This window comes from Rhagoletis zephyria, unplaced genomic scaffold, assembly GCF_001687245.7.
Source record: "Rhagoletis zephyria isolate East Lansing unplaced genomic scaffold, Rhagoletis_zephyria_1.1 Rzeph_scaffold_04889, whole genome shotgun sequence".
Classification (NCBI taxonomy): domain Eukaryota; kingdom Metazoa; phylum Arthropoda; class Insecta; order Diptera; family Tephritidae; genus Rhagoletis; species Rhagoletis zephyria.
In genome coordinates, this window is record NW_016161972.1 from 21,093 (window position 1) to 36,884 (window position 15,792).

At 35.1% G+C, this 15,792-nt stretch overlaps 1 protein-coding gene across 3 annotated transcripts in view; it reads right to left on the reverse strand.

Annotated features, from left to right (window-relative positions):
- Positions 1-15,119, reverse strand: part of LOC108371328 (uncharacterized) — a 35,814-nt gene extending 20,695 nt beyond the window's left edge. For 2 of the 3 annotated variants that reach the window (XM_017626874.1, XM_017626876.1), the window contains exons 1-2: positions 15,024-15,119; positions 4,473-5,001 (exon numbers count right to left, since the gene is read on the reverse strand). In XM_017626874.1, the coding sequence (XP_017482363.1) occupies positions 4,473-4,645 (173 nt within the window). In that variant the 5' untranslated portion in view covers positions 4,646-5,001; positions 15,024-15,119. Of the gene's footprint in view, positions 1-4,472; positions 5,002-15,019 lie in introns of all 3 variants that reach the window. The other variant, XM_017626875.1, reaches the window with a different exon arrangement.
- Between the last annotated feature and the right edge of the window lie 673 nt (positions 15,120-15,792).

Consider the following 15,792-nt stretch of genomic DNA (forward strand, 5'->3'; position numbering starts at 1 on the left):
GGCAGGTACTCCGGAATTGTTCAAAGTCTAGGGCTCATCTTTGCCTTAACCGATTATTGCATATCGTCTCTTAATCCTTTTGGATCTTTCGTTAGTACGCAGTTTTGTAGCCCATTCAATTCTAGTAAAAAAATGCATGTTCAGAGTTAGTCAAAAATCGCATTGATTTTTTAGAATATTTTTTGTTGAAGGTGTTTTGCATTTTTTCCATATAAAGTATATTCGAAATTTTTTTTTTTTTGTATGGAAGAGACTGCGTGAAAAAATATTTCCAAAGATCAACGGTAATTCATTTCTCGTGAGTCGAGCTTGTATAATTTTTTCTACCTTAGAGAAATTGACCGCTTTACCCAAACAGAGAATCATACTCGCCTAGTTTTTACAGGGTAATATGATGTAAATAAAATAGAATTATTTCCTTTTTTCACTTAAAAAGTAGTATATTTCGCATACAGGAACGTTCGACATCAATTCGCATTTGCATACGTTTATACATACGTGTGTGTATTTTACATTTTAATTGATTGCACCTCCAGTTGCTTTTAGATGTGCAACTGAATCCAACCACTCGGAATACTTCATGAAAGTCTATACAAATTTTTAGCATACACATGTACATTAGGGCGCATCACAAAAAAAGTTGCGGTTTTTTCGCCAATACCTGTAAGAATTACGTGAGCTACACAGATTTAAAAATATATCAGAAAATCCCATTATTTTGATTTCATTCAAAAACTACCAGCTTGCGTAAATCTTAATACTTTTCCAAGATATTTTGGCGGAAGTCTTAAAATATAAAGAGAACCGATTTTTTTCTATGGGAGGATACACCCTAATATACATACATACATGTGAACATGCTTCATTAAATTCCTATAATTTGAGCCCCTCTTCGGCCCCTTGCAGACATATACAGGCAACATATCTATGAGCACAATAAAAATGCCAGCAACAACAACGCAAATGTATTACAAAAACATTTTTTTCTTCCAAACCCTTTTCCATTCACTCATTGTTTGCTTTCAGGCATTTTAGCAGCATTCCTAGCCTCAAATATCCCAGCTCATCTCCATAGCACGTTTTCGTGTGAGCCTCTCTCCCCCCGCTTTTTGTATTTCACCTCTGCATACATGCATACATACTCTTAAGTATATATGTATGTGCACGAAATCATCAGTCAGTCACTCAGTCAGCAGGTTTGCATTACATTATTGCTGTGCACCATAATCCAGCTGTATGTGCAACTTGATGTTGCATTCTTTATTTTACTGCTTTTTTGTGGCAATTTTTTATCCCTTACCCTTTGCACTTTTGTCTTGTTTACTTATAAATATGCATGCACGTAGAAACATACATAGCTTGGAGCACAATCACGTCAGATTTACCAGTCGATCTCGCAGGATTGTCCTTTTATCTATGCCCACCGTTGTGGTGTTGCTGCCGTAAGATGGCTATAAGGTTCATGTCCGCAGCCATGATTTTCTTGTAAAACTGACGTTGACAAGCTGTTCATGACTTGAGTAGGAAAATTTGTTTGAGTATGGAAATTGTTAGTTAACTTTGTTTGTGTTTACTGGTGCCTGTGTATATTTAGTACTTACTTATGAACTTTTCTATGCATTTCCGAGCCAATTGTATGTGTGTATTTAGAACTTAAAACTTTAGTTTTAATTTCTATGTTACACTTTTGTCTTCGGTCAATTGCAAAACTACTGCTGGCCGAGAATTAATTATTGAGCTTTAGAGTAGTACGAAGGAGAAATACTGACTTAATTACCAAAAAATTCGGATTTGCATAAATGGAATTTCGTATTATTCTTCCACAACAAGGAAATTAGAAAATATAATCTAAATTTGCTCTTAAATACGGAGCATCGGCTAATTTGAATTCCGGAAACTCCTCGAGGGTGAGATAGAAGCAAGTAGGAATCGATACTTTAGGTCCGATATTTTGCAGGCATCGATACTACTTCCAAAAAAAAGTATTGATACCTGCATGGTATCGTTTCATCCCCATGTATTAGTATGTTTATTCCCAATAAGCATTGGGCTTGGTTAACCATTCGAAAATGATTGGAAAACCAATCCTTTTTCATGTCTCACCTTCGATAACGAATGTGGAATTGGTTAGTATTCGATTCGAGAACTAGGCAGAACTAGGCCATTCTCCAGCAAGACGGAACTTTCGTTATCCAATGTATTTTCCCTTCGTTATGAATTCGAAATGCAGCCCATTATCGAATTGTAATTTTAAATTTCTCTTCGAGAACTGGATTTCACGTTCCCTCTTTTTACTATGGTTTTCATTTTATTTTTTTTTTTGTCGAACACATATCGAATGTATTTCCACTATTCTATGAACGTTGCAAAACTAAGGATGGTTATGAGTTAGTTCTCAGTTCGGTATGCATATTGGATATCGAAGGTCATTTTCGAACGTTCGCCACAATTTTTATTGGGTTATTGGGATTCCGAATATAGCCTAAAATGGCTATTCTAGCTAAGATAGTTGCAAATCTTTTATAAGACAATTGAAAGACAGACCGCAAGATAGTTTGAAAGATTTGTTGATTCTGGCACGAAAGTATTTCAAAAAAAAACCTCCCTTGCCAACTTTCATGCTGACAGAAAGCACTTGAGCATGTTCCAAATTAACAGATATGTATATCATTTTGCTCACGCTGCTCCAACAGTCGCAATGGCCGAGTGAACAAAGCGCTACCGTGCCTCTCGGGAGATCCTCGAGCCGGGCAGCGGATTTTTTTTTCGTTTATTTGATACAATTTTTTTCAATTCAACTTTATTTATTTATATATTTTATTCTTTTTAAAAGACAAATTATTATTTGTTTAATTTTTAGAATTTTATTTCATTGTTTTCTTTTTAATTTATTTTTCTTTTGTGGATTTGTTTAAAAAAAATAAAATTTTAGCTTTTAGGAACTTTATTAATTATTTCTTCTTTTAATTTAGTTTTTTCTTGTTGTCATTTAATTTTCTTTCAACTATTAAAAATGTTTTTTTTATGTAAGTTAATTTTTAGAAAAAATGTTTTGTATTTTTAATACTTTTTGTTCATTTGATGTTTTATTTTAATTGTATTTTAGTTTTTTGTTTTTATTTATATAAAACAAAATTAATTTTTAATTTCATTAGATTTTTGGAAACCTATTTTCTCTAATTTTATTTAATTTAATATTACTTTAGTTATTTGTTTTATTATTGTAAATTTACTTAATTGTTTAGGAACATATTTTATCAATTTTTTTCTTGTTTTAATTTAATTTTCTTTTAACTTACATTTAATTTTTAAAAACTGATTTTGTTATTTTTATTATTATTTTTTATTATTATTATTTTTTTTTAATTTTCACATTTTATTCTTTTAAAAGAAAACTTTTTTTATTTACTTAATTTTTGAGTTTTATTGTTTTAAAAAGAAAAATATTTTTTTTTTATTTGATTTAGTTAATTATAAAGCTTAAAGCTAAAACACAAACTGGTAAGTCCCCCTCGTTAGCGAATCTTTCAAGTAGCTCTCAAGCAGTCTTTCGAGAGACAGAAAATAGCTTTCTAGATTCTAGTCGCCAGAGTTGACCTTATCGTATGAAAAACCTTCGTATTTCGAAAGACTGAAGTGAAGTTGAAAGATAGTTGAGTAGTCCACTTGCAAACAGCGTTATGTGATTTTATAATAGAAAGCCATAAATTCGAAAAAACATCTACGACAACAACATTTAAATTGAATCTCTTTTATTATTACCTGAAAATTTGGATAAATAAGAGCCTTATAAAATTGTAACATAACATAACATGACATAAGATAACATTAACAGTCTATACGACCTAAAGCAGTTTTCTAAGTTCATCAGAAGACGTTTACTTTTGAAAGTTTATAAACAAGTATGATAGCGACTTTTGGAAGAAGAGTTAACATTTGATGCTATTTTTTCAGAATATAAAAAGATTTTGTTCTGTGTTGTTAGTGGACATGAAACTACTCTAAATACTGGTACGTAATCCTCCAAAAACTAAAAATCGAAAAAATTTTACATAGCGCTCTTTGCAAGTGGACTACTCAGTTGCTAGGCTTGCCCTTTAAATATACCCTAGAAATATTAACGATTTACATGGATGCTTTCTCTTTTTCTGGCCACCTTACTGATTAACATTTTGTCGGATTATAAGGAATCGAAACTGTTTGAATTAGGATTGAACTTTCGCCTTTTTTTAAGAATGTTTTATAAGCATATTAAGAATTTGAACAAAGCTAATTTGCGATTTTACTAGTTAGTAACTATAAGTAAATAGAACATTATAATCTGCGAAAACGAACGAAATTTCAATTCAATTTCAGAAAATTTTTTCTTTTAGTAAGTATTATTTTGTTTAAATTTTTAACTCATTTTACAAATTTACCAATTTACCTTCGGATAATCAATATAAAAAAAAATAATTAATAATGATATTAACCTTTGCAATGGTTGCGGCATCACGTTCTTTAATTCCATTTCCTTGTTGGCTGCGTTATTCTTCTCGGCGCTATCATTGCTGCCGGTTGTGTGCGAGCGCGACACCGGAAGTGTGGCCATATTATCGCCGCTCTCGACATCAACAGTAGCGACTTTAACTTCGCCGCCACCCATTTCTAACAAATTGCACTAACACACACAACAACAAGTGTTCAGTTTTGTAAATTTTTAACCTTTTTTATTTTTGCTTTGTTTCTTTTTTCAGCTTGAACTAATTTTTAACTATTTTTAAAAACAATTATTTGGTTGTTGATTTGAGCACATTGATTTGACTCTGATTTACATTTTAATATCTTTTTTTTTGTGTTATAAAATATTTATGAGCAATTTTTAATCGCTTTCAAATTTAGTACACCATTTTTTAGGCGATAGATTGACAAATATTCTTCTTTTAGTTTTACTAATTTTTTTTTTCTAATTGTTTCCACAATTGGACGCTAGCGTATTTCGTTGTCACTGTCACATTAAAACTGCGAGAGGAAATGGTAGAAGAAATTCAACATTTCGATTCTATGTACAAAAAGCAGCAAAAGTTGCTAAAACTGCGCTTCAAATACAGGCGTGCGCTCCTCGTCATATTGCCGATGTTTTTAGAAAGTGTATGTGTTGTGTGGAACTCATTTGAGTATAAATGTAGGGAGCTACTGTTATATTTTTTTGTTAGTAGGAGCATTGATTCTCTCACGCGACTCTATACTCAAGGAGCTAATACTCATAGGTGCTTATGTATGTATGTGTGGCGCTGCGCATGTGTGCGAGTGAGTCGCCTATTTCTTTTTCTTTAGCGTTGAAGTTTTCCCCTTTGGTTTCCCCTATTTAAAAACTCTACTTTACTCTTCTGTGTAATACCTCCTCCCCCAGCGAATTCATATTCGTATGTGTATTTTTTACTACTCGTACTTTGCCTTACTAGTTTTTTCGCACCTCTGTGCTAAGTATGTGTTTTTTCTTTCACTGATTGAAAACATCCTTTCATGCGCTGCTCTGGCTTTTACGCCTCACTTTCCATGCGAAACTGTGCCAGACTTTTATGATATTTGCATAATTTTTTGCTTGTATATATGCTGGGGTGTTGCTTCGTTCTCCACCATGGCATACATACATATTCACACATACATATGTAGTAACTACGCTGGCTCCTTGCACGCTCAGCTGCCTTGTTGGAGCTTTCAAGCATTGTATGTAATGTATACTGCCGTTTTTCAACTTGCGTATCCTATAATTTATATTCAAATTGTATACGCATTTCATTTGCATGGTAAATGGGTTAAAACGCTAAATAAAATTTGGGTGTAAAGAATAGTGGGTACAGAGAAAATTTAGAAGAGAACAAACACGAAATTTGAATGATTTTCATTACAGAGCAAAACAAAAAAAATATATGAAGATATTTCATATTAAATAAGATACATATTTGGCTAGAAATAAGAGGGGTGCGTTTCAGATTTCTCAATTTCTATTTAATGTTGCTTTTAAAGACGAAAGAGTTATAAGAAATGAACTTCGGGGTAGAGCGTTTTCTGTGTTCGAAAACAAATTTCCTGTTTCTACATTCTTTTCGGAGCCTTTTATATGTGTACGTAAAAATACTAAAGTTCTGCCAGGAAAAACTTATTTTCTAAGACTGCTTGTTAACAGAAGAATGTATTAGTTTTTTGGGCTTCTGTTTGTCACATTCTGGCTTGGCGATTCTAACAAAACTCCTACTATCTTGGAAAGGTACAACTTAGAGGGGCGACATTTATTCCGCACATAATATAGTAATTTGCTTCTATTAAAAATAATCCCAACCCAGCTGAAAAAATCATGGATTCCAGACAGGCGTTGTTCAATTTTCGTGTATTTTTATCCACACTAGACCGGGAAAGATACGGCCTCAGAATTAATTCTGAGCTAACTATTACCTACGCCTTAACTGCGTCACGGAAGTCCTCTGTCAAGAAAAATTATCTAGGATTTCTCACGCCAGAGCTGAACGAAAACTTTCAAATTAAGCAAAATATACGGTCTTAGCGATTTGAAATGTTTTGGACAGAACAAGTAATTGTTTAGCAAAAAACAAAACTGACTTAAATTCTCTTATAGAACTTTATTAGTATCGTTTATTTCTTCATGTCGCAATGATCGGAACTAAACCACATTAGTAAGGGACCACCTCTGAGGTACTACATTTCCTTAAAAAAAAAAACAAAGATTTATAAAAGTCGCTTCACGTGGTCCAAAGTTATGCGGTAATATACATAAAAAATTAAAATATTCCGACGAATTGATAACCTCCTCCTTTTTTTGAATTCGGTTTTAATAAATATCTACGCTAATTCGAACTGAACATTCTCTAGCTGAATGTGCAGAGGCGCTTGATATTATTCGTTAAAAGCCGTTTACATTGTCCCACTTTAATAGGCGATTAGTTAAAACAAAAGTTTAACGAAAGCTGGCTGCCGAAACCGATTAGTTGAAAAGCTGTTTACACCATTCAACTGACGCATTAAACACAATATTGAAAGCAAAGTTAACAATGTAAATGCCCTTTTAGCTTCCAAATGATGTTAGGTTTCATTCGCGCCTAACTTAGCATAAAGCATGAAACTTTTTTTTGGCCTTACTTTTAGGAAAAAACTTCTATGAAGTGCAGAACAAAAGCATATTCAATGGAAAAAAGTATATAAAAAATTTTGTAAAGGAAACTAAGACCGCTTGGCGCCAAATCATTTGTATTTTAATTTGAAACAAACCCGTTATGGTTTATTTTCTCTCAGTGCATGTACTTTAAAAAATGATTTCAAAAAAAATATTGATTTAATACTTTACACGAATAATTCTACTACATATAGGCAATTTATCTCATACTTCCCTCTTTGCCTTTTAGACTACTTTGGTATAATGATGTAGTAAAATCTTTACATTTTGATGAAATAGCAACTAATTAAAAATATCGAAATTCCCTTGCGAAAACAAAAGCAAATTTTTTTGGCCTCAGCTCAAACCAACTAACGGTTGTAGTGTTAAAGAATAAGATGAAGAAGGAAATCTATCCTCTTGAAATCCGAAAAATGCTAAGTTGTATGTAGCCGATCAGTCAGCGCATATCCACACATACACACACCTGAGGGTGAAAAGGTGCCAAGTCCATTTTTTGAAATCATACAGAAGGGACGAAAAATCGAAAAAGTTTCATATTACCTGCCATTCTGCATCAAAAACGAAATTTTGAAAAAAAAAATGGACTTGGCACCTTTTCACCTTTAGGTAGCTATATGATTGCGTCGAATAATTTGCTTTAGTTGTAATAAATGTTCGTAGCTCACGAAATTCCACATTAACTACTGACATTTGTACACAAAAGCAGTTACTTCCTGTTACAGTAAATAATTTAACAAACAACAACATACATACATGTGTATATATATGTATGTATGAACACAAATTTTCCTCTTAATATTTATGTATGTACTATACATAGAATATCGTCCTGGTATACAAAAGCAAACAACAAAGATTTTTTGGGTGTGGTTGGTTGGCTATTTATTTCTAAGCTTTTTTGTCAACAATCATTGGGTTTTATTCGGCATTCACTCTTTGCTAGACTTTAGTATTTTTATAGGAAAACAAAAGGTGCCCGGAATTAGTTTCGTTTGAGACATATTAATATACAAATTTAAAAATAAAGTGATGCGGCATAGTAACAGATTACTGACTTCTTCTTCTTGCCTATGTGCATATAATTTCATCGTATCGGATTTAATAATAGAAATGTGAGCTAAAGTTCCAAATTGTGTGTTGTAAAAGACTTTCACTTCTAAATACATACATAAGCTAAGCTACTTACTTAAGTACTTTATGTGATAATTTACATAAATATAAGCCACTTAAGCAAATGTAACAAATGTCAAAACTTAGTCTGTGCCTAAATTCTTTTGTAAACAAAAAAATTTTAACAGCAATTTGTGGCAATTGTTTCGTTAAAGAAAATTGGAATTCGAACTTACTCTGGCCCCCATAGGCCGCATGCATTTCAGCGAAATGAATATAACCTATTCTGGTAGGTTTTAACGATATCGTTGTTGCCTTTGTTTTAAGTACATATGTATGTATATTGAAGAGATTGCGAAAACATTGTTAGTTTGCCAACAACTATCAAATAATCGACTTAAAAATATTCCTATATTTCTTTAAAAAAATTTAAAAGTTTTCTGAGATAGGGCGTTTTTAACTGGCTGCCGAGATAGGTAGATTTTCTATTCAGCTATCGAAAAATAAAACGAAAAATAGTCCAAATAATTCTTATTTTTCCAATTTACATGATCACAACAAAAAAAAATACCGTGATTTTTTTTTCGCATTGGTGCACCTAATTCAGTGGTATCGCATTTGCTTCCTGGTTATTTTTTTAAGTTTTCATAAATAACTTGTATGCAATAATTTTCATTTTATTTTTTACGCTATTTTTTATAAAAATATCTATGGTTCATTCTGCAACAGAAAACATAAATATATCATTTCTAAACTTTGTGCAAAACTTAGGAAAATTCAAAACCAATTGTCATGCCACTTTCAATTTTTTATTCAGATTTTTAGAACTTTTTGAGCCTAAATTTTGGTATAAAAAAGGCTAGTTTAAAGTTGCTAGAAAATCACGTTGATTTTTGGCATTTTTTTTGCTAAAAGTGTTTCGCATTTTTTCCATACAAAATATTTTGGTTTTTTTTTTTAATAAGAGAAACTTACTGAAAAAAATTTCTAAAAATCAACGGTAAGTAATTGACTACAACAAAGCATACTCAAAATAAATTCTTTAAAAACTGTTCAAAAAGTTTAAAATTTCAAACAAATTTATGGATTTTCCTGAGTTTTGTACATAATTTTTGTTGAAGAATCAACCAGTACTATAAAACATTAGCTGAAAAAATATGAGTTTTCTCGGTGTCTACAAAGCCTACAAAAATACCTCTAAAGAGGCACTACTGGAGAGTATTGATTCTAAAGGCATTGATCTTGTCATAAGGAAAGCAAACACAGGCACCCTTCAAGATGGAGCTCTTTCTCTGCTGATGTGGAAACTACTTCAAACGGGACGGAGGACGCTTAGATTAACTGCATCCTTCGGGTGTATGTCCGAATACTATAGCAAAAATTTACGATATTTTAATATTACACTACTCCAACTGCCGCACTAGAGACAAGACTCTAAACGCTTACTCAATTGGCTTAGTTTCAAAGAACTTGGCAAAAAAGTCAGCACTAAGACTGAACATGACAGGACAGCTTGAGCTACAAAAACCGTACAAACTGGAAGGGATCTGCAGTATTTTCTATGTCTCAACTAAAGCAGCTTACTGGTAGGCTGAACTAAACTTTGCCAACTCTGGTGTAAACAACTTAATTGATAGGCAGGTAGTCACCAAGGCTGTTGGAGCTGTGATAACTTTGTGACAACACCCCAGATACAAGATGGATTAATGATGTGTAAACATACAGGTCGCTTATACTGATATAGAAAGGGAAAGTGGCACAGATCTACCCCTTCCTAATTTTTTTAGAACTAGATATGATATTTAATTCTACTGCGAAATCCTTGTGGGAGGGCCAGTACAAAGTGAAATGTCCCCACTCAAAGGTGCACTAACTATAATAACTTCTTTCCTTTTTGGTTGTTGTTGTTTCCGAAAGGGTGGGTGTATGATGTATGTTGGAACGAATTTCCGTCATCCCTGTCAAATTTGGTTTGGGGACAAACCGATTTCGGCGTTATGCCATCGTGGAACGAAAAATTACACTGAAGATGGCACAACGCCGAAACCGGTTTGTCTCCAAACCCAATTTGACAAGGGATGACGGAAATTCATTCCAAAATACATCATAATAACTTCCTTTCCATATTCCAGCGATGTTTGTCAACTGTGTAATATCAGCTTAGTCCTCGTATTTAAAGCTTTTGACTATACTTGACCTTTCTAAGGGGACTGGCGTAAGGAAACATTCAGAGGTACTGATCAGTTTTCTGTCAATTGTGGCAGAACTAGTCTAGAAGTGGTCTCTTCTAGAACTTAACATATTGGCTCATAAAGATGTGCGCACATTTTTAGATACATACAAAGAAATTGTTTAAATCTCGCTACATATTTAGTAGAAACTGAATGACAACATTCCCTCATTAGCACGACACAAATTCGCTTGAGAAACAGTAAAAGTTATAAAAGCGTGCGAAAGTAAAAAGCAAACAATAGTCGCCCACAAAAAAAATAAAAAATCGCAGGCCAGCTGGCTAAGAGTCTAAGTAAACAAAACTATAAAGACTTGAGATTTCAATTAAAGTTAAAATCGCCAACAAACAAATAAAGCGAAGAAAAAAAGAGACTAAATATAATGCAGAAGCTGCCTTCGGGCGGTCAACGGGCAGGGGAGCGCTAAGAGCGTGCGCAAACAATAGCCACCAAGCCTGGCACCATAAACTGAATTAACTTATTAAGGTGGCCATTGAGTTCACGCGCACTTACAGACCAAGCAAAGCGGCAAGAGCAGGAAGATGGATGAGGAAAGGGCGCGCGCGTTAGATAAAGTTGTAATACCCGCAGCATCCATAAACAGAGGAGGGGGGGTCGAACAAAGAACAAAGAAAAAAAAGCACCACAGAGTGCATTTAGAATTAGAAATGAGCACGAACGAGGGTTTTGTGATTTCGCATCCTCACGCGCTGCACACACAATTACTACAGCTGCTTGTTGTTGGCGCGAGTGCACGCGCAAAGTACTCGGCATTCGTTCGCCTGACAGCAACAACGCCAAAGCTGCATTTTAAAACAACAGCAAACACAAAATACAACAACAACGCAACTTACTACCTGACCGTTGGTTAACATTTAGCGTTCAGTAAACGACGCTTATAATCAGTGATGGACAAGCTAACAACAACAAAAGTTGTAGCTACGTGCCGCAGACATCCCGGGCCGACCTAGTGACCTCCCTGTAGCAAAAGCAAATAATTTAGGTTTATTTTTTTTTTTGTTTCTCGTGTGTTCCATTACTATCACACATTTGAAGCTGTAACCAGGAATGCGATAATTTTGTGCATTTGGCAACTCTGCTCTACGCAGCAGCACTCGACTAACTGGGCGCGGATCAGGTGGAGTGATGCTCAACTGGACATGATGGAGGTGCCTATTATGCGAGAGTGCGAGTGTGCGTATGCATGCCGAGGAAGTCATTCGGTTCTAATGAAGCTTGCTGGGATAAGCATCGAGCGAAGTATGGCTCGCAGTCAGACAGTCTCTCGCGGAGAAAGCCGCCAAATACTCTAGTTAACTTCCCTGCCTGCTGTTGCAGGTTCCGCGCAGCTTCTAGTAGTAGGTTCGTTTCACAAGCTCACGCATTCTCACAACATGCGATTCGCGATTTCCGAACTTGCAACCTCGTTATGCTGCGCCTTCGATGTATTTGTGCTAACAGAATACATACACAGGGTACATATGTATGTATGTACTCGAGGAGCCTCGCATAATTGTAATGCTCGTAAAAACAAAAGTGAGCCACTCGTAATGAACAAGCGAGTGTACAATATGAACGCCTAAAGCTCAGCTATGTTAAACGCCTAAAAATATGTAACCTAAGACAGCTTAAAAAGCTGATTAAAATACATTGCTGCTGCTGAACGAAACTTAATAGTGCCACTTGGCATTCAAGAGAGATGGGGAGGGAGGGCAGTTGTTTAATAAGGCTTAGTAGTCGAATGTATTGCATGTTCGTGTGTATGATTGAGAGCAATTTGTTTGGATTTTTTGTTGGTTTTTTTTTTGTTTTTTTTTGTCTTCTGCTTTCGTATTCATGCTCGCTGGCGAGTTGCTCGTCTCCAGAGATGATAGCATCTTTAACAGTTAGTTGATGCTTCACAGGAGAGAATTTTTTACGAGTAGGTACATATTGTAAATGTAGGTGTGTGCGTGTGTGTGTATGCCTCAATGTGTGAAAAGTATTTGTTTTTGTGCTTGTATGTATGTATGCAGGTCTCAAGTGAGTTTTCCCATATAATTAGCAGAACTGAAGTACAAATGTACTTATATGTATGCATATTCTATGCAGCAGGAATAGTTGAATGAGATTTTCGTTGTAACTACTGTTTTTATGTGTGTAATTTTTAACTAGAAAATGTATGCCATTAGATATACACAAATTTTTATTGAAGAAAAAAAAAGATTTTTTCGCACTGTTGTACACAAATAATTTTATGGCATTTGAAGCGCAGCTCTTTGCAAGCATTTTTTTTTTAATATTTGCAGTTTTTGCCCAAAAAATACAAGTTTTATGTAAAAAAAAGACGCTTTCTTTATTTTGCTCGCATGTAATTTTTGTTTTACACGCCTTTTTTCTTTAACTTCAAATGTAGTTCTATAATTTTTTCATTTTCTATTTGCGCAAAATACTTTTCTTCTTCTCAGCTATCTTGTANCATCCATAAACAGAGGAGGGGGGGTCGAACAAAGAACAAAGAAAAAAAAGCACCACAGAGTGCATTTAGAATTAGAAATGAGCACGAACGAGGGTTTTGTGATTTCGCATCCTCACGCGCTGCACACACAATTACTACAGCTGCTTGTTGTTGGCGCGAGTGCACGCGCAAAGTACTCGGCATTCGTTCGCCTGACAGCAACAACGCCAAAGCTGCATTTTAAAACAACAGCAAACACAAAATACAACAACAACGCAACTTACTACCTGACCGTTGGTTAACATTTAGCGTTCAGTAAACGACGCTTATAATCAGTGATGGACAAGCTAACAACAACAAAAGTTGTAGCTACGTGCCGCAGACATCCCGGGCCGACCTAGTGACCTCCCTGTAGCAAAAGCAAATAATTTAGGTTTATTTTTTTTTTTGTTTCTCGTGTGTTCCATTACTATCACACATTTGAAGCTGTAACCAGGAATGCGATAATTTTGTGCATTTGGCAACTCTGCTCTACGCAGCAGCACTCGACTAACTGGGCGCGGATCAGGTGGAGTGATGCTCAACTGGACATGATGGAGGTGCCTATTATGCGAGAGTGCGAGTGTGCGTATGCATGCCGAGGAAGTCATTCGGTTCTAATGAAGCTTGCTGGGATAAGCATCGAGCGAAGTATGGCTCGCAGTCAGACAGTCTCTCGCGGAGAAAGCCGCCAAATACTCTAGTTAACTTCCCTGCCTGCTGTTGCAGGTTCCGCGCAGCTTCTAGTAGTAGGTTCGTTTCACAAGCTCACGCATTCTCACAACATGCGATTCGCGATTTCCGAACTTGCAACCTCGTTATGCTGCGCCTTCGATGTATTTGTGCTAACAGAATACATACACAGGGTACATATGTATGTATGTACTCGAGGAGCCTCGCATAATTGTAATGCTCGTAAAAACAAAAGTGAGCCACTCGTAATGAACAAGCGAGTGTACAATATGAACGCCTAAAGCTCAGCTATGTTAAACGCCTAAAAATATGTAACCTAAGACAGCTTAAAAAGCTGATTAAAATACATTGCTGCTGCTGAACGAAACTTAATAGTGCCACTTGGCATTCAAGAGAGATGGGGAGGGAGGGCAGTTGTTTAATAAGGCTTAGTAGTCGAATGTATTGCATGTTCGTGTGTATGATTGAGAGCAATTTGTTTGGATTTTTTGTTGGTTTTTTTTTTGTTTTTTTTTGTCTTCTGCTTTCGTATTCATGCTCGCTGGCGAGTTGCTCGTCTCCAGAGATGATAGCATCTTTAACAGTTAGTTGATGCTTCACAGGAGAGAATTTTTTACGAGTAGGTACATATTGTAAATGTAGGTGTGTGCGTGTGTGTGTATGCCTCAATGTGTGAAAAGTATTTGTTTTTGTGCTTGTATGTATGTATGCAGGTCTCAAGTGAGTTTTCCCATATAATTAGCAGAACTGAAGTACAAATGTACTTATATGTATGCATATTCTATGCAGCAGGAATAGTTGAATGAGATTTTCGTTGTAACTACTGTTTTTATGTGTGTAATTTTTAACTAGAAAATGTATGCCATTAGATATACACAAATTTTTATTGAAGAAAAAAAAAGATTTTTTCGCACTGTTGTACACAAATAATTTTATGGCATTTGAAGCGCAGCTCTTTGCAAGCATTTTTTTTTTAATATTTGCAGTTTTTGCCCAAAAAATACAAGTTTTATGTAAAAAAAAGACGCTTTCTTTATTTTGCTCGCATGTAATTTTTGTTTTACACGCCTTTTTTCTTTAACTTCAAATGTAGTTCTATAATTTTTTCATTTTCTATTTGCGCAAAATACTTTTCTTCTTCTCAGCTATCTTGTACTAAATACACAATTATTCCTTAAAAGTCCATAAATCTTTAACAAAGCAATCACTTTAGAGTAAATTTCATTTAATTTTGCTAGCAGAATTTACTTTTTTCACACAATAAATACACACAAAAAAATTGACTTTGCACTTTTCAAAGGAAAATTTTCAATTCTTTCCCCTTTGCTTCTTCACCTACTTTCACAATCCGTAAATGGCAATCACATTCGTCTGCGACGTTATCCTATCCAACTACAACTGAATGCGAGCATAGCTGTTGGTTGATACCAGCTCGGCTGCTGCCATAGATGGTGTTGACTTCGTCTCGTTGCTAATATGTACCACATAGTTATGTATGTATGTAACTAAGACGGATGTGTGTGTCGTGTGAGCCACTACCTCAAACTCAGCATCATTTTGAGTTCGGGATCTCAGCATACAACTCCGCATTATTAGACACAAAACGCTCTTGCTTCCACAAACTCGAAATGTACGCCAAAGAGCATCTCTCGCGCCATCAATGCACTTGCATGCTGGTGTGTGTGGGTGCGCCTTTTTTGTGTGTCGCGCTGGTCCAGCTAGGCAGGATACCTTTACGTTCTACGCTGCTGTTTGGCACGCTTCGGCGCAGTGTATATGAATTTTAATCTACTCAAAGAGTGTGGCATTTCATTCTATAAATTTTCCTTCTAACACATTTTCCACACTTGCAAATGTATGCGTGAGAGTTTTCCACACTTGGAAAATGTTCGAGTGAGTTGGCTGCTAATGCTCCTCTCTACACATAAGGTTGTCCCTTTTCGTGTTCATTGTGCTTTCATGGCGGGGAAATTTCATTGTTTTTGTTTTGTTCATTGTTGATTTGTGTCTTCCTTCTTTATGCCGTTTGTTTTGTTCCTTTTTTGTGTCTTGTTGCGTTGCTTTTGTTATTGTTGGTTTTATGTTGCGCTGGAAAGTAGGGCATTATG